Here is a 25,485-nt window from a genome sequence, read left to right on the forward strand (position 1 = left end):
AACCCAAAACATGTTTTCTTTCAATTATGTTACATTTGTGCCGATCATGTTAAATTAAAAATTTTAAGGGGTTGAAGGTTAGTACAAAAACATATTATCAGTAAAAAAAATAAAATAAATAAAAGTAAAAATCACATGATTTAGATTTTTCTAAATGCAGGATAAAAAGGAAGAAGCATAAACCACAAAAAAGTGAGAAAGTCACACAAATAAATGCATGATTTTTTTATTATCCATAAATGTATTATGTAATGTGAATAAGCGCATCCAAAATAAAAGTTTTTGTTTAAATAATATATGTATGTGTGCTGTGCATATTTATCATGTATAAATACACACGTATGCATTTACATATATTTAAGAAAAATATGTTACGTTTATATATTAAGTATATTTATATATGATATTGTCAAGATCATGGACTTTCTGTTCCTTTTGTGTTTCCCTATTTTGGTCATGTTCCGCTCTTTGTTTTGTTAATTGAATAATCCCCACCTGTTTCCATTCCCCTGATTACTTTCCTTGTGTTTAAAAACCCTGTCTGTTTAGTTTCTCCTTGTCCGTTATTAATGTTATATCCTATGTTTGATGATTTGTGTTGGATGTGCCTTATTCTCCCGTGAGCATTAAAAGAACTCTTTGATATATATCTTAATCGTGCGCGTTACTCTACACACCAGCACACTTGTGACAGATATAATTGTAAATATTGTAAATATATAGACACACACACACACACAAACACAGAACATTTTTATTATTATTATTATTTCGATACTTTGCATTCAGAACTACAACCCGAATTCCGAAAAGTTGGGACGTTTTTTAAATTTTAATAAAATGAAAACTAAAAGACTTTCAAATCACATGAGCCAATATTTTATTCACAATAGAACATAGATAACAAAGCAAATGTTTAAACTGAGAAAGTTTACAATTTTATGCACAAAATGAGCTCATTTCAATTTTGATTTCTGCTACAGGTCTCAAAATAGTTGGGACGGGGCATGTTTACCATGGTGTAGCATCTCCTTTTCTTTTCAAAACAGTTTGAAGACGTCTGGGCATTGAGGCTATGAGTTGCTGGAGTTTTGCTGTTGGAATTTGGTCCCATTCTTGCCTTATATAGATTTCCAGCTGCTGAAGAGTTCGTGGTCGTCTTTGACGTATTTTTCGTTTAATGATGCGCCAAATGTTCTCTATAGGTGAAAGATCTGGACTGCAGGCAGGCCAGGTTAGCACCCGGACTCTTCTACGATGAAGCCATGCTGTTGTTATAGCTGCAGTATGTGGTTTTGCATTGTCCTGCTGAAAAAAACAAGGCCTTCCCTGAAATAGACGTTGTTTGGAGGGAAGCATATGTTGCTCTAAAACCTTTATATACCTTTCAGCATTCACAGAGCCTTCCAAAACATGCAAGCTGCCCATACCGTATGCACTTATGCACCCCCATACCATCAGAGATGCTGGCTTTTGAACTAAACGCTGATAACATGCTGGAAGGTCTCCCTCCTCTTTAGCCTGGAGGACACGGCGTCCGTGATTTCCAACAAGAATGTCAAATTTTGACTCGTCTGACCATAAAACACTATTCCACTTTTAAATAGTCCATTTTAAATGAGCCTTGGCCCACAGGACACGACGGCGCTTCTGGACCATGTTCACATATGGCTTCCTTTTTGCATGATAGCGCTTTAGTTGGCATCTGCTGATGGCACGGCGGATTGTGTTTACCGACAGTGGTTTCTGAAAATATTCCTGGGCCCATTTAGTAATGTCATTGACACAATCATGCCGATGAGTGATGCAGTGTCGTCTGAGAGCCCGAAGACCACGGGCATCCAATAAAGGTCTCCGGCCTTGTCCCTTACGCACAGAGATTTCTCCAGTTTCTCTGAATCTTTTGATGATGTTATGCACTGTAGATGATGAGATTTGCAAAGCCTTTGCAATTTGACGTTGAGGAACATTGTTTTTAGAGTTTTCCACAATTTTTTTACGCAGTCTTTCACAGATTGGAGAGCCTCTGCCCATCTTTACTTCTGAGAGACTCTGCTTCTCTAAGACAAAGCTTTTATAGCTAATCATGTTACAGACCTGATATCAATTAACTTAATTAATAACTAGATGTTCTCCCAGCTGAATCTTTTTTCAGCAAAACTGCTTGCTTTTTTAGCCATTTGTTGCCCCCGTGCCAACTTTTTTGAGACCTGTAGCAGGCATTAAATTTTAAATGAGCTAATTAAGTGGATAAAAGTGTAAAATTTCTCAGTTTAAACATTTGCTACGTTATCTATGTTCTATTGTGAATAAAATATTGGCTCATGTGATTTGAAATTCCTTTAGTTTTCATTTTATTAAAATTTAAAAAACGTCCCAACTTTTCCGGAATTCGGGTTGTAAACAGATCAACATAAGAGATAAATCTTTAATAGCCTATATCAGGAGTAAATCATGGGATCACACACGCATTCACATTGTTACATAAGAATGTTTTTCTTCAAGTCTGGACTAGTTCAGGATTAAATTTGAAATATAAATATTGGTCTATGAACCAGATCAGTAAAATACACAAGTTCAACTCAGTGTCTAATGCATTCACATGCACTCTGCTTTTGTTCGTTAACGGCTGTTAGTTCAAAGCATAATTGACAAAATTAGGTCTAATTATTCAAATAATAAATACAACAGCAGGGATGGGGTAATATCATTAACATTAGATGAAACCCCATTAGATGATTCATTGAAAACGATAGCATTACTATTCATTTTTCTCATGTTAATACATAAGACGCAGAGACTAAAAGAGAGAGAGAGAGATCATGAAAGCAGGAGAGGAAGGAGATCGGGAGCTATAGAGAGTTTCTTTGGCAATGAATTGCAGAATCTTCCAAGAAACTCATCTGTTCTGCCTCAGTGTCTTTAAAGTCTTTGATGAATACTTCTTTCATCCAATTTGGCTCAGGAGCCCAACAATGCAGAATTCTGTCTTTAATATGTAAAATATGCCCCATGCTCTCTTCTCTGGGTGCCATTATGCAAATTAAGATGTCAGATTATGAAGAAAGAGATGCACTTCCATAACAAGACAGCTGCTCACCTTTTCAATAGCTCCATGTACTCCGCATGTTTGATGAGTCCCGTCCTCATCATGATGGTCTGGAAACACTGTCTGTCAATGGCCCATAACTTCACACTGGTGACAGCTGAAACACACATCAGAAAACATGCCAATAGTTTGTGCATGCAGTTTCCTAATCTTCAACACCCAAAGTTTATCATGAAATGCTGATATTTTTGTCAAATAATTGTGATTAACAATCTAATCGTCTGTTTTATTCATGTCACCTAGCGTACAAGCTTAATAATATTCAAGCTTGCACCCTATACATGAAGAAAACTGATTTATTATTTAATAAAAATATCAACATTTCATGAATTTTGAAAGTATATATTATATATATAATTATTGCTGTTGTTATGGGCAAATTTATTTATTAAATTACTCAAAAATTAAAACAAGCTGACAGCCACAAACTTGAATGTAATACATACAAGTAATAAAACATTATATAATTGCTGAATTCAAATCATAATGATAAACAGCATTTACAAAAATTGCAGCATAGACTTCTGGATATTTCATCATCAAAGTGTGGCCTCAAAGGAGGAATTCAAGGACTGAAGAAAGCATTCCTGAGAATGAGACAGTATTCTAGGAAAGCATACGGTAGTTCCTTCTTCCTAGACAGCTGTTGACAGCTTATGTGTCTTAAAGACACTCACATAAGCTGTCAAAAGCTGTCTAGGAAGAAGGAACTACTGTATGATATTAAAAAACTTCAATGTTATATTGAAACCATGTTTTTTGAGAGGGACGGACTGCTGTCAAAGTGACAAACACGTTTCATGATGACAGGTTTATATTATAGTCATCACTAAAGCAATAAAAACAAAGGTGACATTGATGTATGTGAAAGTGACTTTATGGAAATGATGCCTTATTTTGTAAAAATGTGTTTATTATTGATTTGCATACACACAAAAATATTGAAGTGCTTCAAACTGCAGAGAGAGAAAAGTTCCAGCAGTGATGAAAAATAATCAGAAAACACTGAAGCATAAATAAACAGTGAGCGTCTGAATACAACCACTGACTCACTTCATGCAGGGGAATTCATCTGAATTTATGATGGGCTCAAATCTTTTAATAGACTCTGATAACAACATGAAATAAACATCCTTTCAAAATTTACTAACTTGGCACATGAGTTATTTACCGTATGAAGTTTAAATACATTGATTATTTATCACACCAAGATACACACCCAAGCCTAAGAACCACTGCATCTATGAGAACAAATCATTTGTTGTTAGACACAGAGCAGGAATGTAGATCCCACACGTGAAAATCACACTCACTGAAACTATTAAGTCAGCATGAACTGAAAATTAATTGTCTGTTTGTAATTGCAAGACAGACTAAACATGAAGTTCTGAAATTAAGTTATAATGTAGTTTAAGTTTCAGCTTAATTTAAATAAATAAATTAACAAATAAATAACGTCAGTTTTCTCTTTAAGAACTACATTAGCCATAATCCTGCAGAGGTTTACCAGCACCAAATGAGCTCAGTAGGACCTACCACTTCCAAAATGTATTGCAAATTATGTAAATATTTGTAGTGTGTATCTGAAGTTTCCCTACAAAAAAAAAAAAATCTTATGTTGTATCAAGTTGACTGTACATTAAAAAAGTAAAAAGTCTTGTTATGAGAGCATTGAACTGTTTCTTCTTTCTTTGTGTATTTAAAAGTTCTGATGTGACTGGTTTTGTAAATTAAATGCTTTCCTGTAGCTCAAACAAAAGTACATGGTTTTGGCAATGCCGAGGTTATGGATTCAATTCTCAGGGAATGCAATGTAAGAGTAAATTAATGTAAATGCATAAATGTAAATGGTGCCTTTGAGGAATAGTTCACATAGTCCTCTATTTATAATGTGAAAAAGCAGTCTCCTCTGAATCAGAAGCAAAACATTCACAGATCATCCACAGTTTACAAGCAAAAACAGTCCAAAATCTAAGCAAATATGTTGTGGATTTTTATGTGAGAGAACAACAGGGCATGGACTTTTTCACTAGAGAAAGCATTATTATGGACTCGTATTCTGGCCAAAAAATGCCTTGAGAGATTTGTTTCTTATAAGCATGCAGCTTTTCACTTCACATTAATTTTTTGACATTAATTGATTGCAGATCGAGTACATTGTGGATTAAAGCCCGATTTGGATAGTAATTGCTAGGGCTAGTCGACTAACCGTTAGTCAACCAGAAGAGGCTTGGTGGACCAAAATTTTAGTAGTCGCAGAAAAGTGACAAAAATCCACATTGCCGAAGTCACGTGGATCAATACGGCTGGTCTATAGCTACATCAGGCAGGACATCCAAACGCTCACCATTCATTGACCTCAAATATGGCTTATCATCTGAAATATGCAAGTAGCAGCAACATTACATGGCCTCTCAATCAAATGTTAACATGATAAAATGTGCGCTGTTCAAGTGTCTGAACAGTATCGCTCACAGCAGGACAGATGGAGGCACCGGTGCGCTCACTTGCTCTTAAAATACTCCCTCATTTTTACTCATACAGATAAAAGTAGTCATCTTTAAAATCTGTAAAGACTCTGTTTATTTTTGTGCACTCTCAATAACAGCAAAACATTGCGCTTTTGTAAAATAATGAAAGCAAACAGGATGCACTTTCTGCCGTCTCGACCTCTGTGAATTTCATAATTCTTTACATAATTCATAACATTCATAATTATTAATTCTTCTGTTGCTGTGCTGTGCCAAGCTTATGCGTGCACTTGAGCCCATAGGTTATGTAGGCTTGGCAATCAAATGCTCATTATTATGATTTAAATCGTTTATTAATAAACATGCGATTAGTCAACTAATGCTACAAATGAACGACTACTAGTCAACCAGAAAAATCTTTAGTCAGGGGCAGCCCCAGTAATTGCTTCTCATGTGGACGTCTGTAAAAATAAATTTACATGGCACCTCGTTAAAACTCATGGATTCGGATGGCGATTTATTCACAGAGGAGGAGCAAGTTCTGTGATCCTACTAACCCAGGAACTCACACGGCCAGTCACAGGATTGTCTGCTGTAAATAAAATTTATTTTATGTACAAATTTATTTATTCTGTCATGGTTCTGCCTTCATGTCCTGATTTTTCTCTAGTCTTGTGGCAGGATCATGACAGGCCCGTGTTTTGTGTACAAGCACATGGCCTTGTCTTTGGGCCATGTGCTTGTGTTGTCTCGTTTCCTTGCCCCGCCCCCCTTGTTACCCTAGTTTTGTCATCATTGATTTACCTGTTCCACCTGTTGTGTTCATTAGTAGCCTCCCTTTATAACCTCGTGTGTTTCTCTGTCCCTTTGTCGGTTCATTATCAAATGTTGCCAACTGTTGCTACCTGTTGTCTAATATTGTTAAATAATGTCTAACATTGCATGTCAATCTATGTGAGATCTGCCTGTAAGTAAGTCTATTGAAAGTCTTGTCTAAGTAGAAGTGTGATCCTGTTTTTGTTATAGTGTAGTTTGTCAAGTGTTAGTCTAGTTTATCTCTCGTCAGTCTTGCCCTTGTTTTGCCCCCTCGTGGGTTTTGTTTTCTGTTTTTGTCTCCAATAAATCGTGTGAGAGCATTCTGTCTGCATTTGAGTTCATCCCCGCACCCTACCCTGACATATTCTACAATCCTATTTATTATGAGATTATTAAATCTCCAGTTTTAAAATAGGAAAATAGATGCACTATAGTATATAATTATATGCAAAATAGTTTTGTATGTAACTGTATATAATACGCATTTTAAAATTGAATTGCACTGTAGTCGGCAGTGGTCAAAAAGGATTTAACATTGAATTTTAAATCCATTTATCATTATAAATTCAGAGATCTGGATTCGGATGGCAATTAAATTACCACATGACTTTGGTGTTTGTCAAAAAACAGTAGGCTAATATATCCGGGGATTTTTACATGGGGGATAAATAAACATCGACATTCTTAATTTTAGACCGCAATAAAACCACCGATTACCCCCTATAAATGGTGAAAATACCTTGCGTCCCCAATTACCGTCCAGATAGGTCTTAATTGTGGATTATTGTGACTTTTTTTAGAGTCTAAACTAATCATCTGTTTAGACTCATTCTGACGACACCCATTCACTGCAGAGGATCATTGATGAGCAAGTGATATAATATTACATTTCTCCAAGTCTGTTCCAATGATGAAACAAACACATCTTGGATGGCCTGGGGTAAAGTACATTTTCAGCAAATGTTCATTTTTGAGTTAACTATTTCTTTAAATATTTTAAATGCAGTTGTGATGATGCGATTGAGTCACACAAGCGACCTTCAAATGCAGTAAGAAATGGATGTGACCTCATCGTATTTTCTTTGTAAACATACACCACCACCAGTTGAAAGATTTGCCCATGCATACAGCTTCAGCTTCTTCCGTAGGCTATACAGTACCTGATATCAGTGGTGCTTGACAAAATAACAACGAGCACATTTGTGCTGAGGTAATTCAGGTATATTTAGAAACAAAAGTGTGCAGACTTTTGTGCTTTTCCCTTTTAGCTGCTTCTTCAACATGCAGTAACACACGGATGTAGGAAGTGTCTGTAGTGACAAAATCACAGACTTTCTTCTCAACAAAATGTCCCAGCAGCTGTGACGAAAGTAAGCTCAGATTCATTAATTATACATCACTAACAACCCTTTTTACAGCCCTGTTTATCTTTCATTGATCTGAGACGCTCTCAGTCATATTTTCAAATCTCAACAGTATTGATAGTTTTACTGAAAGTTGTTAATAGTCCAAGGAAACTGTGTTGTTCTGAACAGAGGAAGAAAGAGATAGCGGCCCAATCCAGAATGGACAGATTCTATTCTCTCAAGACCACAAATCAGTCTGACTGGCATCAGGTTATATTGATGTCATCATGCTGCAGTAGTGTAGTAAATGTTGCTTTAAAGAGAGTTGTTTGACTGTATCATGCTCAAGCAACACCTGTAGCATGGATTTGTATTTTTGTATTGATCTGTATTTACACAGGCATCTTAATCATAGTATAAATCATGTAACTGGTAATCTTTAAAGGAATAGTTCCATTAAAACCTGAAAATTTTCTTAAAATGTACTCACCGTTTGACCCTTTACATTTACAGTCGAGTATGTTTTAACTGATTTTTCTTAATTACAGATACGGCTACAAATTTACAGATCTAGGTTGATCCAAGTTCATCAGTCTGATAACTGACAAAGAATAAACTGAATTCTCTCCAATACATCTATCATGACAGGTATTGCTAAAACAGAGTTGACTTTTGTGTCTGACTGACTTCATCAGGTCTAAGCTAAATACTTCAGACTTTCATCTGACACCTGTAGTTTCTTCTGCCTGGAGGAAGAAAAAGAGAGGAAGAGTGAGAGCAAATAACAAAAAGAGAGGTATGAGCAACACAACGGAGAGACAGACAATCCTGGCAGATTTATTATGTAGTGCGAAACAGCCGTTATGCAGGCGGTTTAAAACACCCACTCTCTGCTGTGTATTAAAGAGAGAGCAAAATCAGCTCCTGTTTGTATCTGTAATGACATTCAGCCCCGTGGCATATCAGAATAAATCAGATACACACAACAACTTAACATCAACCACCTACACAACCGCCAACATATGTTCATGAAGACAAACATTACTTGCGCTACATTTCAAATTTACTCCATATTTACCTGAATCTAAATCCCTCCTTAAAGCTAGATCATATGTCTATTTAACAAAACCCAGCACAGCTTCTATCCACTGATTTATGTGTATATTTCAGGCACCGGAGGAAATGGTGAACATCACAGCTGGACGCAGATCTCATTTCTAATCAGGGCTATGTATGAGTCTGCACAATATATTGAATATTCACAATTTTCCTTGTAACAAGTAATCTTAAGCACCCAATAAACTATATGAAACAGACTAAAATGTTAACATAATATGTAGTAAAAAATATTTACATAATCTTATTTGCATATCATTAATACTAATAACGAATATAATAATGATATATATTATTATTTATAATAATTATTACAAATAACTAGATTTTAACTAGGAATGAATTAGAACACTAATATATAATACGTTTTATCACTATTTGTTATGAAAAATTACTATAGTAATAATAATTATTATTATTATTATTACTATTTTAACAATATGCAACTAATCTTAGAGCTTATGTTTTGTCGTTGAATAATAATATAATAACACAATTTGCAAATGACTACAATAAAAAAAAAAGCTTTAAAATATTTTATATAATAATATTTAACATTTAATGTTAAAAATAAAATCTCCAGTTCATATATGCGTAAATATATGCTAATAATGTTTTAGCTATATCACCCAGCCACATGTACGTATGATATGAGAAGGTTTTGAGTTTTAGTAGAGTTTCCCTGCAGGCCATCAACACCCAGAGATTCATCCCAGCAGCACTGATAGAAATTATGTTCTCAATTAACATGGAGATAGAAGCTGTGTGGTCAGAGGCAACACACGTCCCAGCATGCTTTCTGATAGCACATAAGTTAATATTATTCATGAGGGAGAGGAAACGTATCACTACCACACTTGCCCTGACACGACCCGTTCTCTTCCAACCCTATAATGATAGATCTATCTTCCCCATAAAACCAGATTCACTCTCATGATTTACAGGAAGATATTAAAGGTGACAAACAGTGTCAGGCACATGCTTTCTCATTTCAAGAGAAAACATTTTGACTACTCCAGCATTTCCTCAAGAAGATACCTGCATTTGCAAAAAGTGTGTTAAAGTTTTACGTCAAATGATTGATTGTGAAAAACATTAATACAATCATCTTCATGGTGTTCATTGCATCTCTCCACTCCCACTTTTTCATACTTTAATGGAGTTTGTAAGGTTAATTAATTTCAGATAATGAAGAAGGGGGAAAAAGTCATTTCTAGAACACTTTGTCTTATGGTCCAGAATAGACCTGGACTGCATGATGGAGCCACACAGGTTTTCTTCAAGTGCTGTCAGCCTCAGTGAATCATTCCAGAGAGATTACAAACAACAGAAACCTCAGGGAGCATGAACGAATATGACTGCAAGGTATTCTCAAAACACGGATGCACTGCAACTAATATAAACAGCAGTATCCACGAAATAGAGCGGATACTTCCATTTCTGCTCTTTCTCCAGAGAAATTGTGCCATCACTTCAAATTTTACAACATCTTCTCAAGGACTATTCCTATTAATTTCAACAATAAGAAGAAAACCAAATTAAGTCTGAGTCTGAAAATGAATGGGGGTCGACAAACACTGAAATTCATCGCAAAAAAGTCTTGACAGTCACTTTTTCAGAAAGACAGAGGTAGGCACAGGTAAACTAAAGGTTGTATTGTTATTCTGTGGCCTCAGTTCATGGACTATTGCAAAGAACATCATGTACTATTATCTCAAAACATGGTACTTTTTCAAAAAACAAAAATGATTAAATATATCTGGAAGTAACAATTAACCAGTCAACCCAGAGCGCAATGTAAGACTAAGCAGATATGTATCAGTAGATTTGTTCAACACAAAATTATTTTATTTATTTAGCAAATTTATGAAAAGTATTTCAAAAGCTATGAGTGAACTCATCATTATTTAAAACTTTTAAGCTTTTTTAGAACTTCATAACTTGGAAGCACAACATTCTAAAATACAGGACAATGTGGCAATTACACCTATAAAATGTCATGACAATATGAAAAATATTACTTTCTATTTTATATTTTGAACAGCAATATTTGTTTCTTGCAAAACTGTTGAACACCAAAATCCAGGCACCCTGGCTTTCATAATGCATCTTAATATGATTTAAATAAATTTTTGACTCCACAATGTACTGTATATGAAGAAATAACAAAAACATACATGAATTTGCCGTGTTTTAGGTATTTTGGCCAGATGGTGGTGCTATATTGTATTGTAATAGTTTTAGTTTCATTTCAATACATCAAAGTATTGCAAAAATACAGCCTGACCTCCTGTATGGCACCCTTTTTGACCTGCGTGGTGTCAAGATGATCTATCCCAAATCTAATGCAAAGCTAATCAAATGCTGTTGGGAAATTTGGAAAAAGTAGCTACAGTAAGGAAGAATTTGGTTGGAATGAAATTAATATGATGACCCAGTCTCCTAATCCATATTTACATTATGTTGAGCAGTTGGAAAAAGAACAAAACACAATCAATACTTCTTTACTTACTGCATGTCACAAAAAAAACTCATGAACGCTGCAAAAAATTTTATACCTCAGAAGAACTCATGTTGCAACCTAATAAAAACCTGACTCCAGAAAACATATTACAGCTGGTGATTTTAGCCAGCGTGTGCCATTTGTGTGTGTAGTATGAATCAGATGGTGAATTGAAATGGCACTACAGGGCTGCTGGCTCATTAGGTAAAAGTTTTATCAGTGAACAAAACACCTCCAGCATCAAGTGTTTATATCTCAGCTGGATGGCTGCACAGAAAATTCTTCAGAAAACAAATTTCATTATTGTTCCTTACTGATGGCTACTGCTAAATTCATCTGGGCCAAAGCAAGTTGTATCTGAAATGCAAAGTGATCGCTACTGGGTATGTTTTCCATAATCAGCGAACACAAAAACACATATCAGAACTAAAATGCCTGCTGTTTTATCGAGTTTTCTTCAGAAATGCTAATGTGTATACCTCAAGGTCTTGTCCATGAGCTTATCTCTTAAACTCAAAGCATTACGACTTCCATGCTTCTGGGATGGCGATATAATCTATACTAGCAAAGCCGCAAATGGGTTTGTCATTTCGAAATACCATGTTTGACTTATAACTCAGCTACATACACAAACATATACTGTATATACACACAAACTCTACTGTATTACCATCTAGAAAGGCAAGAAAAAGATAGCAGTTTTTGTTTTATACTTTTAAATTGGTCATCTCTGACCATTTACCCTTTCTTTCTTGTACATACTGCAAAAGTTTCTCCATTTCTAATGGTCACCTGGAATGATGATATCCAGTCTGAGCATTACAATCTCAGAAATACACACAGATACAGACTGGCACCACATGAATATTGTATTTTAACAATACAAACTGCACTTTTCACACCCCCATGACTGACACAAAAATGTTCCATTCCCAGTAGGAGGCACTTTATCATATTGCACTCAAGAAGGCTGTGTATGGGGGAAAAGCTTGTTGAACCAAAGCTAAAGGAATGGACAGCAGTTCAGCTGGAGTCTATCAGCATGTACACACAACAGGTTGGAACTGAAGCTGTCAGAAATCTTGAAATTGGACATTGATTTCCCAAATAAGGATTGCATCCTAGAACAGGACAGAAGTCTAAATAAAAAATATGAAAAGATAGATTAGATTAAAATGTATAAATAGATAAATAAAATGTACAAAAGTCTCATATGCACACCAAGGCTAGGTTTTTGATCCAAAATACAGTCGACAATATGTAGTAATATTGTGAAATAATATTACAAGTTGATAATTGTTCCCTGTCAAGGGAACTTTGAACTGCGTCCTCTGAGGGGACACTATGGGGAACACCTCGTCGTGACCCGTGACTGAAGCATACTTTGAAAAACGTCAACGTGTTGGCCGGCGACAGCCTCTGACGTCACTACCAGCGCGACAATTAATACGCGCCCGTAGGACCCGTCACTTATCTTCTTCGTCTTCATTGACTGTTTTGTTTGAAGCGTGCATCTGAGAAACGACCAAAACGGTAAAAGCGATCTATCATTGTTATCATGGCATCCACTAGCAAGGCGTTTAAACAGTGTGTGCATCCATGTCAGTGTTATTTGACACCTGATGACACACAGTCTTTGCGTCTCTTGTTTGGGCGAAGAGCACGCGCACGATGTCCTTGAGGGGCAATCTGCGTGCACTGCGAGCGTTTTTCTGTGAAAAAGCTCCGCTCTCGTTTGTCTATCTTTTCGAGGAAAAGGGACAGCCATCTGTTCCCCGTGGCTCAGGTCCCACCGTTGCCGAGGCACTAAAGGAGAATGAGCTCATGGGGATCACAGGTGGATCTCGCTGAGGAGTGTAGAGAGGGATTTTTCCTTTCACACTCTCCGGCGGCAAACGAGAGTGAACTTCAGGAGGAAGATGCGTTGTCATTAACCCTTTCTGATACTGAAGTTAGTGCTCTGCTGGGTTCTACCCAGAAAGAGCAGGAGATGTCTGAGTGGCGAAGAAGCTGAGGCTGAGCCTTCTCAATCCTCCTGCCCTGCGTATGGGGAGCTGTTAGAGGTTATGGATCGCGCCACGGCAAAATTAGACTTGCCATGGAAGCGTGCCAGAAAGGTAACGTTGCAAAGTCACCTCGATGAGCGTTATTTATCTGACCATAGCCCTCCAGCCCATGTGAGCCTTCCATTCTTGCCTGACTTACATGCGGAAGTCGAAAAGGAATGGAAGAGGCCGTTTTCCTCTTGCATCCATCGGTTTCAGCATAAGAGTTATGCTAATATCGAGGGCATGCACGAAAACGGCTATGAGAGGATACCTCCTGTAGAAGAGACGCTGGCTAGCTATTTCTCTATGGGGGAAACATCCTCTCTTAAATCTCCCTCTTTGCCATCTAAGCCCCTCCAGGATACATCCCGCTTAAATGGTAAATCATACGGAGCAGCAGGTGAGGCTGTGGCTTTGTTGCGTACAATGGCAGTGCTTCAGGCTTACCAGGCTGACCTGCTGAAGTACCTGGATACAGGCGAGGGCCTTTCAGCTGACCAGGTAGCCGAGCTGCGGCGCACCACAGACCTCTCTCTCCGGGCTACCAAGCAGGCCGCCTCCGCCATGGGTAGGTTTATGGTGGACATGGTGGTAACAGAGAGACATCTGTGGGTGAACCTGGCAGAAATCGGGAGGGAAGAAAGGGGGTTTCTTCTCGATGCTCCGGTCTCGCCTTCTGAGCTTTTCGGTACCTCCGTCTAGATGGTGGTCGAAAAGTTCAGGGAGGCAAGGGCGCGCTCAGCTGCCTTTAAATCCTTCATTCCACGAAGGTCCAGGTCCGAGCCCGAACAACAAAGGGGTCCTGGCCCATCTCGATCTGAGGATCGAAGACGGGCACAGAAGGCTAGTGTCGCGGCTCGCACTCCTCCCCCGCCTAAGGGCAGGGGCAAGAGGAATCGCGGGTCACAGAGTGATTCAGACGAGGCAGCGTCCTCGTCCGGATCAGAGCGATACCTAGGAGTTACTCACCTTCTTTGAATGTTTTTAACTTCTGTTTTTATTCTCCCCTGCCTAATTCCCCCTGTAGCCACCAGCTCTCCACCTGATCGAGGTTAGGTGGAAAGTTTCTCACATAACAGTCTCCTATCCCGGACCTATGATGTTTCTGGTTGGTCCTATATTCATAGTAACCACCTTACTGACGGTCCGGACCAAAAGGGGGTGCTCCATAAGCGGGACTCCAGTACAGTAGGGTGGGTGAGTATGTAACCCTTTCTTTATCTGCTTATGGGTGTTATGTTGCTGGTGGTTATATGTCTACTAACAGACTCTGTGAATTTCCTTTACAGTGCTCAGTTCCGGCCTCGTGCTCTGGTATTAGGTGGCCAATATCACAGGCTTTTGGTAGGCAGCCATGCCGCGTGGGTTCCGTCCTCTGGGGCGTGACACCCACCGCGGAGTGAGACCCGTGTGTCCGGTTGTCCATCCCACACCCCCTCCCGAGGAGCCTGACTGGTCGTCAGAACTGGCACAGTACTGCAGGGAATTTCATGGATGTCCGGCCAGGTCACCCTGAGGGGCCGCCTGGCCGTTTGGCGCATCCGGGGAGGTGGTAGTTACGGAAGTCTTCTGTATGTACTGCCTCAGGTGATGCTCCCCTCGCTTGAGGGTTGGAGTCTGCCTCTACCGTGCGATCCAGCGCCTCTACGATGCTTAGGAACCTTTCTGTACACACTCTAAGCCTATGTACTTTCTCAAAACCACATGGTGGTCCGTGTGCACGTGAACACTTTGCACACTGTCTGAAATCCACATAAGTGGTAAGTGTGCATGCAAGACTCTGCACACTTTCTGAAATCCACATAAGTGGTAAGTGTGCACCCAAGATTTTGCGCACTTTCTGAAATCCTGTACGGTAGGGGTTACGCGATCCGCTTCGTTCCCTTTTCTTAAGATGATTAGCCCTGGGTTCCATGGGCTTCATTCAACCTCAAGCATCGCTTCCCTCAACATGAGGGGTTGCGTGGACGTACTGTGGTAGCTAGTAGGCCTCACCAGGCCTCCCTGGAGTTGAGTTCCAAATTACTTTCAGTTTCCACTTAAGGTGGTTATCTGGTAACAGGTAGTAGGCCTCTCTAGACCTCTCTGTAGGTGAACTCCCACATATTGTGGTTATCAGGTAGTAGGCTTCACCAGGCCTCTCTGAAGCTGAGCTCCCACATACTGTGGTTGTCAGGTAGTAGGCCTCACCAGGCCACCCTGGAGGTTTAGCGCCCACATACTGTGCGTTTCCACTAAATAGCTTGGTTTTTCAGGTAGTAGGCCCCTCCAGGCCTCTCTGTAAGTGAGCTCCCATGTTTTGTGGTTGCCAGGTAGTAGGCTTCACCAGGCCTCCCTGGAGTTGAGCTCCAGATTACTTTCAGTTTCCACTTAAGGTGGTTATCTGGTAACAAATAGTAGGCCTCTCTAGGCCTCTCTGTAGGTGAACTCCCAAATATAGTGGTAGTTTAGCAGCGCTCCCCTTTTCCAAAGGCTCGGAGCCCTCATCTCATAGGAGACTGGATTCTCGGTTTTTTCAACAGAGCGCTCCAGTACTACATACTGTTTTTGAGACGTACTGTGAGAGCAGACATCCTGCTGAGACAGGGGCTGAGGCTCGGGGAATGGCGCCTTCGCACCAAGGTGTTGAAGTTGAGTTGGAGAGGTTGGCCAGACTTGGGTGGATTGGTTTTGCGGCTCGAGAGAGCATCGCACTATCCCCTCTGGCTTCCTCTGACTCATCCAGCTCCATTGGGGCTGGACGCCATGGTACAGACGTGGCCGAGGCTTCATCTGTACATTCCTTACTCCAATTGCACTGCTCCCGGGCCATTCCATCTACGAGGTACTCTATCAGAGTGCCATGAGAGCCCCTCCTTAGAACAGTATTTGTAAATCCATGTTATGGTAAGTGTGCACGTGAAGTCTTTGCAAACTTTCTGGAATCCACACTGTGGTAAGTTTGCACACTAGTACTCTGCGTTCTTTCTAAAATCCTATATGGTGAGGGCTTCGCGCGCCTGCTTCGTGCCCTTTCTTGAGTCGGTAAAAGCCCCGTTCATCTTGGGTGCCACTCCACCCAGGTATCCTCTGATACCTATCTAGAACAGGGCGTTGCTACTAAAGTACTGTTGGGAAAGCTCTTTCGGCAAGTTTTTTGCGAAAGCTAGCAGTAGCCCCTGTGTGACAGGCAAGACTTGGTAGAAGAAAGTGCTAGGTTCCTAGCCGTATCCCTTTAAAGGAACGTTTTCTATTGTTATACATTTTAAAATGTCATTTATTCCTGTGATGCAAAGCTGAATTTTCAGCATCATTACTCCAGTCTTCAGTGTCACATGATCTTTCAGAAATCATTCTAATTTGCTAATTTGCTGCTGAAGAAACATTTCTTATTATTGTCAATGTTCAAAACAGTTGCACTGCTTAATACTTTTGTGAAAAACTATTAAAATGCTGTATGAAAATAAATAGAAAAACAGCTGAAATGAACATAATTTATTTGAAATAGAAACATTTTATAACACTGTATGTAATTCTAAACTGAACTGTTACAGGTGACCAGTTACATTTTTTTCTGAATGTTATAATTTGAATGCTTCACTCAGCAATTAAATATAGAGTATGTGATTAATTTGATGAATCAGCATTTAATGTCAATTTTGTATCTTCTCTAAAAGACAACAACTTATTTATTTATAGTAAAGAAACTGAACAGCTACGGTTTGATGTCATTCTATAAAGTAACAAACATGAACGCGCTTGCTTTAATAATGTTCCCTGGGCTTCTAATGTGCTTGCTAGGTTATGTCAGTGTTTCTCTTATATTGAGCATCCACTTGGGTTCAATAATTATATCAGAGGATTGTGATAAAGAGCCTTCATCTATCATGTCCTGTGAAGCACTAAACCGGCTCTCTGTTGCTCTGCTTTGTTGTTTATAGCTGTGAAAAGACAGGGCAGCTGAAGGGTGGCTAAGATCACAGCAGGTCAAAACCACTTTAAGCACTGACATATCTGTGCTGTTCCTTGTGCATTCTAATACTATAGCCACAGCTTCTCCAGAAGACTCATTTACATGCACACACCACTGGAAACCAACTACAACAAAAGGTGTGTGTTTGAAAGAAAGAGACAGGGAGAGAAAGATAAACACACATGTATCAATACAGATACTTTCTCTGAGGAAAAGTGCTGCCTGCCATTGCTAAATTTGTAGTTACGAAACATTTCAAAGGTGTCTGATCCCTTTGAAAGGAAATGCAGCTATGTTCAATGAGCCCCACAATTTGTGGTGTCATTCATGTCTCTTGCACAAACAGTGCATGGCAATTTACATATTGAAGTTTTATAAAGTAATTCAGTCTATGATATTGCATACATATTTTTTTTGTGCTTACATTTTATATGTAAAGTTGTCTAAATAATCCTTTTGAGGTGGTAAAACGCATCTAGGCAGATGGCCTTTTGCTTATGTTTACAGCTTCACATAAAAAGTGCAGAGTTGCATCCTGTCCCTTTTCTGGTAGGTTTGGGCGGGTTGTGTGAAAATTACTAGGTTTACATGTTCATTACATAAATTAAAATATGCACAAATAAGGATGCAAAAAATGGACAATATTTTTCAAAACAGTGTAATATTTTCTCATTCTAAATTTTATCTAGAGTGCTATACAATCTCCAGCTAGGTTTCCATAAAACCTGCACTACAGGAATTTAGGGAAATGTTGGAATTAATATCTATTGTGATCAACAACATGCAAAAGATGCTCTCTCTATATATATATATATATATATATATATATATATATGTCTTATATAAAATACCTTAAAATTTACAGTGCATGAATTGAACTGAAGTGAAGTGAAAACTACTGAGATGAATATTATCCAGATTCTATTCCGAGTAAAATTAGAGATGGGTTTGCTGGTGGTAGTCATGCACAAGGGATGTGTGTCGCATTTGGCCATGCATGGGGAGATCAGACACAAGCAATTCCCCTAATCCCAGTCCAGCTCACTTCCTGTCCCAGATGCTATCCAGAGAACCAGAGACAGAGAGCAGAGGATGGCAGAAACACCATAAACACAGCCGGAGGAGGAGCGATAGAGGAAGGAGAAAAATAGCCAAGCAGAGGCAATAACAGAATATGAATGAAGAAGAACAATGGTACAGAGGAAAAAGAAAATGAAGAGAAGAATGGAATAATTAATGACAGAAAGGCTTGCAGATCATTCAGAAACCATACAGCACACAAGCATGTGCATATAAGATGATCTGGCTAAAATCTGTTAATGTTTCACAATTTAGACACAATTTTTTTCTCACAATTATGAATTGATATCTTACAATTAACTACATTTTGACTTTCTCAGAATTAACATTTGAATTTTGAATTTAAATGTTAAAAAATGTTTAGAGAAAAAAGGTGATTTCAATTCAGCTTTTCAGTGTGAACAAACTCGGGTCTGAACTTTCGGGTCTCAATTCAGACTTTTTTCTTGTAATTGCAAGTTCATATATCATAATCCAGTTATAAACATATCCTGCAGTTATATGTCGCACTTGTTTATATCTCACAATTCTGTTTACATCTTGCAATTATATGTTTATGTCTTGCAATTATGAGTTTCTGAGATTTAAAAAATATCTGAATTGCGTGATACAAACTCAGAATTGCTAGAGAAAAGTTCAAATTGTGAGATAAAAAGTCATGTTTTGTGACATCATGTTTTGAATCCCGTGGCGGATTAACAGTGGGCATTAACTGTGGCTATTACAGAACCAGTTTTTGCAATTTAGGTCTTTTTATGAATGTGGAAAAGCCTAATGAAAATTTGGTAGTTTGTAAAGAATTGCCAAATTGTAATACTTGTGGTAAGGGGGTTGTTTAAATCACAAAATCACAAAATAACCAATAAAAGACTACAATACACAAGTATTTTTATCACTCATTTGTTGTCTCCTAATATTAATTCAGCCATCATATCTCTCTTAATCTGGCCGCCTGTCTATCCATGAAATTACAGATAGATTATCATCACAGATGGAGTGACTAGATGTCTTCTATCGTACCGAGAATTATAATCCTACGGTGGCAGATTGGGAAATGTGGCCTAGAACAGATTTAAGCTTTGTTAGTCTATGTGTGTAGTTGAAAGAATGTCCCTTGCTTGAGCCATCAGAAGTTAGGTTAATTTTATTTATCACAGCACTCTGTTTGTACTCACTTCTCACAGTGGCCGTCCTGGTGCAGTTATAAAGGATGGCGAGCTCTCCAAACACTTTTCCTGGTCCCATAGTGCACAGCTTCAATCCTTCTTTAGACACTTCAACTCTTCCCTCTGGAAAAAAAAAACAAAAAAAAACAACAACTGTAAATAACAGAGTAAACACTTTTAAACAACATTTATACATACTGAAATAGAGACACATTTAATAAGTTCAGTTTAAAACCAGAATTTCATGACACCCTAGGAAGAATATCGCCGTCATTTAAATCGCAAACTCAAAAGTACAAACATAAGGAAAAAATTTTGATTAAAAGATTAAGTGTAATATAATCTGAAAATTATTTTTGTTTTAACTAAATTTGAAAAATACTGATGAGATTCGCAATGCAGAAATTGTAATGGTCTTAAAAACAGGCTTCATACTAGTGCATGTATATGCTATATATAATGTTTAGTTGGCTTTAGTGTAACTGCACATTTAAATTCACCTCTCTCTCTCTCAGAGGTGTCAACTGTAGATGTGCTGATATGATACACTGTGAGCAGAATAACAGGAAGTCGAGCAGCTTTTCAGCAGCTGATCACTCAGACAGGTGACGACACAGGTGAACGACCATGTGAGATGAGAGAGAGCAGTGCAGAGAGATATTGAAAAGGTGTGAAGGGGCATATCAAGGTTGTAGAAAGGAGAGATAGTGAGATATGAGAATGGAAGAGAATGAGAGAAAAGAGAGAGAGTTGATGACCCTTCCCTTATGATGGACTATTTAATTTATCATTAATATTCAGCTCTGGCAGTACAGGATTATGGTGCAGAATGACTTTCATGTGGCCTTGACCTAATCAAAACCTTTCTCTGCATTCATTATTATCATGGTTCAAAATTAACTTTTTGCCACTCTTGCCAAAGGTGAATGAATTGAGAGAATTTAACCCTAACCCTAAGCCTAAATCATTAACATTTGGAGACAATTAAATTATTTAGATTTTTTTTACTTTGCATACTCATGACAAACAGCACAGATCATTCTGGATGAGCCAGTCTCCATCTGTTTGTGATATTTCTGTTTTAGTGGCTTAATGCGAGAAATATTCCACATATGTGTCACTGAGTTCTTCAGAAAATGAAATTAGGAATTCTAGATGAACTGATACCATTTCCTCTGAGATAAACAATGTAACAGATGTTTACCTGAGTAGATGCTTTATATCTTTGATTTGAAAAACACTTACACTTACACATCTCTTACATCTGAGAGAGTCTGACTATCATTCTTACAGTTTGACATAAAGCGTGTATTGATTGGAACAAGTAACATCTTGTTTTCTCAATATTTTCAGTTCTGAACAAATTGACATCTCTTTGTGCACAGCTTTAAGAACTATATACGTACAACATACATACTACCAGGATCTGATTAATAATAATATTCATCATGTAGTCAGGATCAGGGTTACAGGGAACAAATTTACAATACTGTTCAAAATTTTGGGATTTATTTATATTTCATTAATACTTTAATTTAGCAAGGATGCACTGAGTTGATAAAACTGAAGGACAATATATTTTTATAATGTTAAAAAAGATATCACAAATTGATAGTAATTAGAAATGTTTCTTGAACACATTGAAGACATATATATATATACATATAATATATATATATATATATAACATTTTAAAATATATTAAAAATACTATTTCTGACTTACTTTAACTTGTAATAATATTTCACAATATTACTGTATTGGGATGAAATAAATTCATCCTTGATGAGCCTAAAACACTTCTTTCAACAACAACAAAATCTTAGCAACACTAAACTTTGAACACTAGTGTAAGTGTGTATACAAGAAAGAAATATAATCATTATACCAAATGCTTTAAGATCAAATTAAAATAAGAGGTTAGAACATGCAAATAACTTCTCATGTAATGTCAGAGTGTAAGATAATATTCAAAACAGGCTAAGAATTGATTAACAAGTGGTCCAGAACAGGTCATAAATGTGTGATATAAAACTAGAATGTAACTATATGAGCCATTAAAGAATTAAATAATAAATATGAACACAGCATATTATCACTGCAGGACATACTCAAACTCTTCAAACAGGACATTCATAAAGTCATAAAAGGATTTAAGCCTAGCATTTACATTCATTAAATAGAATGACATTTATGTAATAGAAAAAAATATGAATACAGCCAAAAGGACTGTGAAGACTATGAGCCTGAACAGGGTCAAAGTTGTAAAGTTCAGACCCGAGTTTGTTCACACTGAAAAGCTGTTGTCATTTTAAGTGTCTCAAATGTTTTTCCCAAAGCAAAATACACCCACCACCACAACAGGAAGTAATAATGTCCAATAGCGTGACCTGCAGTTCCTCCTTGGACAGACACAGGAAGCTATGACCCAAAGGGTCAAAGACATTGCTGTGAACAACTGATTACTTTTCCCAACATGCTCTAATGTGCTTTTTTGGCAAAGAATGGAAAACTACAATGCACATACACACACTGTCACGTTAAGGGTTGGCAGTGTAAGGCATGTAACATTGCTCGTACTGTTGTCATGGTTATTAAGGACTATTGTTCAGAGCAGCTCCTATTAATGCCCTACAGCCAATCATATATTACCCATGATTCACAGAGATAAGAAGTAGAGGAAGAGCAAGAGACAGAGATGTTCCCCTGACATGGGCTCTACTAAACAAACATTAATAACTCTGAGACAGATGCTAAGTGATCGAACAGGCAGGAATGAAATAATGCATGAAATGAAATAAAGAGAGCGGACTGATATGGCCACTGAAGACAGATATTAAATGATGAGAGATTGTCTTGTGTTTACTCTGCAGGCTTAAATGAACTCTGCATGGTATACATCTGAGTAAAACAAAACACTGAGCAGGAAATAATGCAGGGGGAACTTGATTTTATCCACTGGGATTTGATTGGACTGAGCAGTTGTGCTATTATATTATTGGTTGTTTTATATATTCAAAATTGTATATATATATATATATATATATATTATGCAATTGATTAAACGTGACATTAAAGACAGTGGCTGATAAAAATTCAGCTTTGCCATCACAGGAATACATTACTTTATGTGGGCCTACCTATATGTAAAACATTTTTGTGCCAATACCTTTTTTAAGAAAAAGAGTTTTAAAGAAAAAGAAGCAAATGAAAAAACAGAGAACAGGACACAGAGACGTGACTGAGGATGTGGGAAGAGAGACAAGTGCACACCTGTAAACCAGTGGAATAATTCATGGGACATTCATTGTTCATTAAATTGGTTGACCAAATTGCAAGACAGCTTCTTTTGTCTGTCATATTGAATGACCAGAATAAAAAGAAGCCACAACCTTCAACATAGCACCAGATAAGCCTAAAAGCAAGAATAGTTCTTCTGATATCAATGTCACATAAAAAATACCAAAAGCTACAATATTTACAGACAAAGAAATGATGGCAAATTTACAACTCAGCCCACTGTGACACATAATTATTTGTAGCATTACTGCACACATCCTCTCTCTACCAACCTTTAATGCTGGTTAACCACAGTTCTGATGTTATAATTGATTGAAAATGTTGAGAACAGAACAGTCACTAAGTGAATTCTATTTATTTTTTTCTTTCTTTAAAACCCTGGATAAATCCATTTATCAGTATGAAGAGATGAAGCTGTTTGGATGTTTGGAATGAGTCATTGTTGGAAAAACTGAGGCTCCCAGAGAACTATGGGCCCTGTGGTCAATCCATTCATTCCTCATCAATATAGTCAGCATGAAATCAAAATTTACCATATTGTCTTTTATAATGCACATTCCAAGCAATGTTGCATTTGATCATTCATCAGTATATAACATTTTGAATAAAGTCATTTTATCAGAATGTAATGTAAAATGCCCAGCCTGTGAAATTGCTTCCCTTATGAATGACTCCTGCTCCTTTAACCACCTACAGTACTGTAGCTCTATTCTGCTATATAATTGACTTTTAATTTAGAAATTCTAATCCCACCCTACATTTTTTTTATTATTGAATATCCACTTTTACTCAAATACTGTATGTCAGATTTCAGAATGTAAAATATATTGGCATATATCAGCCATTTCTACATATCGGCACTGGCTATTGGCGATATAAGTCAACCACTATTACAGAGGTTGAAAAAAAAAAATACATTATGATAGAAAATAAATAAATAAAAAAAATTCTAGGATAATGTGCCCTGGCGCGTCAAACATGGGGTCAGTTTAGATTTCATAACTGAACACTTTCAATACAGAGGGATTTTGTGGTTGGCGTCTCCAAATGGTTACTGGTAAATTACTTTAGGGTAGTATGAAATCATGTATCAGATACACAAGCTGCAATTTTAGAGCTGACATTATCTACAGTCATTAAGCGTCTTTATTTATTCAGATTGGGGCTAATTAGCATGGCGACTTCAGCACACAGGCTAATATGACATTCAAGGCACAATAATAGCATGGCATCATTTCCTGTCTAGGCTCTCCTGTCGTAAGGCCGAACTAATTATCTCAGCTGAAATGTCCCTGTCTTGTGACTGAATGCTTAAATACCCACCCATGATATATCTCACAAACAAAAGCTTCTTTTGGACCATTAATCTACTGGACTCACTTAATGTGATTTTGGGCTTCAAATGGAAATGCTGGTCAGTTGAGCTCGGATCACTATTATTGATCCTCTAACCTCCATCACTGACCTTTTACTCTCAAATGGAGACCTCGATTTTGATGAAAGGATAATATGAATAGAGGATTCCTCCAGCATTAAATTCATTCTGTATATCACAAGCTTTTCACTGTTCTGCCTTTTCAATCTATATCATTTGTTTCATCCTGTCTCACATGTAAATAATTCATCCTGGAAGACAGGAATTGCCATGAAAAGTTTATTTCTCTTTCTAATAGAAAGTCCCAAAGGAATAGTCTTCGTTCTCTCTCTCTCTCCGGTCTCTGTTCTCTCTGAATCCTTTGCTGTTTCTGAATGTGGCAGAGCTAATGCTGAGAGAATGGATTTAATTAATTAAAAATAGGTTTTTGTCTACATTTTATTGTATTTGACATATTACTTTGGAAAAACAACATACTCTACATACTCTACTCAACATGACTGTACGCAGCCAATATCCACTTAGTCTCTCTTTCTAATTGGCTTGCGCCCATGATATAGTGTTTTGGGCAAGTGCCCAATTTGTACTACAAAAGCATCCAATCTCTGAAGCATGACTAACAAAATCCCTTAATTCAAACCAAGTGTTCCTCCATTCCCTCAAGAACACAAAGAGGAAAGGCAGAGAAAATCCTGTGATCCTAAGAAAACACAACAGCTCCTTCCTCTCATTAAACAACAGAAATTGACAGATGTATTGACAGATGTAATGACATCAGAGACAGGTGGCCGACACAATCCTAACCTGGCTTCTGCAGGTGTCACCAATACAAAATCCAATATTTAAAGAAAATAGCAAATGAGTATCCAATAACACTGATACTTAAACAAATATATAAAAAGAAGTGCTAAATTACTTCCACAATGATAAAAAAAAATAACATGGATAGAAAAGTATGTTTGTACTCTCATTCATAACACTGCTTAAAAGTGCTAACATGTCATACACATTTGCACGAAATGTACACAAAGCATTCAATGCATTCCATACAAGCACTGTCTAATTATTTTTCATGCAAAGAAACATGAAGCATTACTGAACCCGCATGCATTTATTGTAATTCATGTATGTTAGAAGGTCATATTTGTGTAATTCTGACTATATTGTCAAAGGTACCCAATTTAGTAAATCTTACATGTTCTT

At 37.5% G+C, this 25,485-nt stretch overlaps 1 protein-coding gene across 2 annotated transcripts in view; it reads right to left on the bottom strand.

Annotated features, from left to right (window-relative positions):
- prkg1a (protein kinase cGMP-dependent 1a) overlaps positions 1-25,485 on the bottom strand; it is a 57,894-nt gene that overhangs the window by 18,484 nt on the left and 13,925 nt on the right. For both annotated transcript variants that reach the window (XM_059565827.1, XM_059565826.1), the window contains exons 3-4: positions 19,617-19,730; positions 3,101-3,206 (exon numbers count right to left, since the gene is read on the bottom strand). In XM_059565827.1, coding sequence (XP_059421810.1) covers positions 3,101-3,206; positions 19,617-19,730 — 220 coding nt within the window. The remainder of the gene's footprint in view (positions 1-3,100; positions 3,207-19,616; positions 19,731-25,485) is intronic.

This window comes from Carassius carassius, chromosome 14 (genome assembly GCF_963082965.1).
Source record: "Carassius carassius chromosome 14, fCarCar2.1, whole genome shotgun sequence".
Classification (NCBI taxonomy): domain Eukaryota; kingdom Metazoa; phylum Chordata; class Actinopteri; order Cypriniformes; family Cyprinidae; genus Carassius; species Carassius carassius.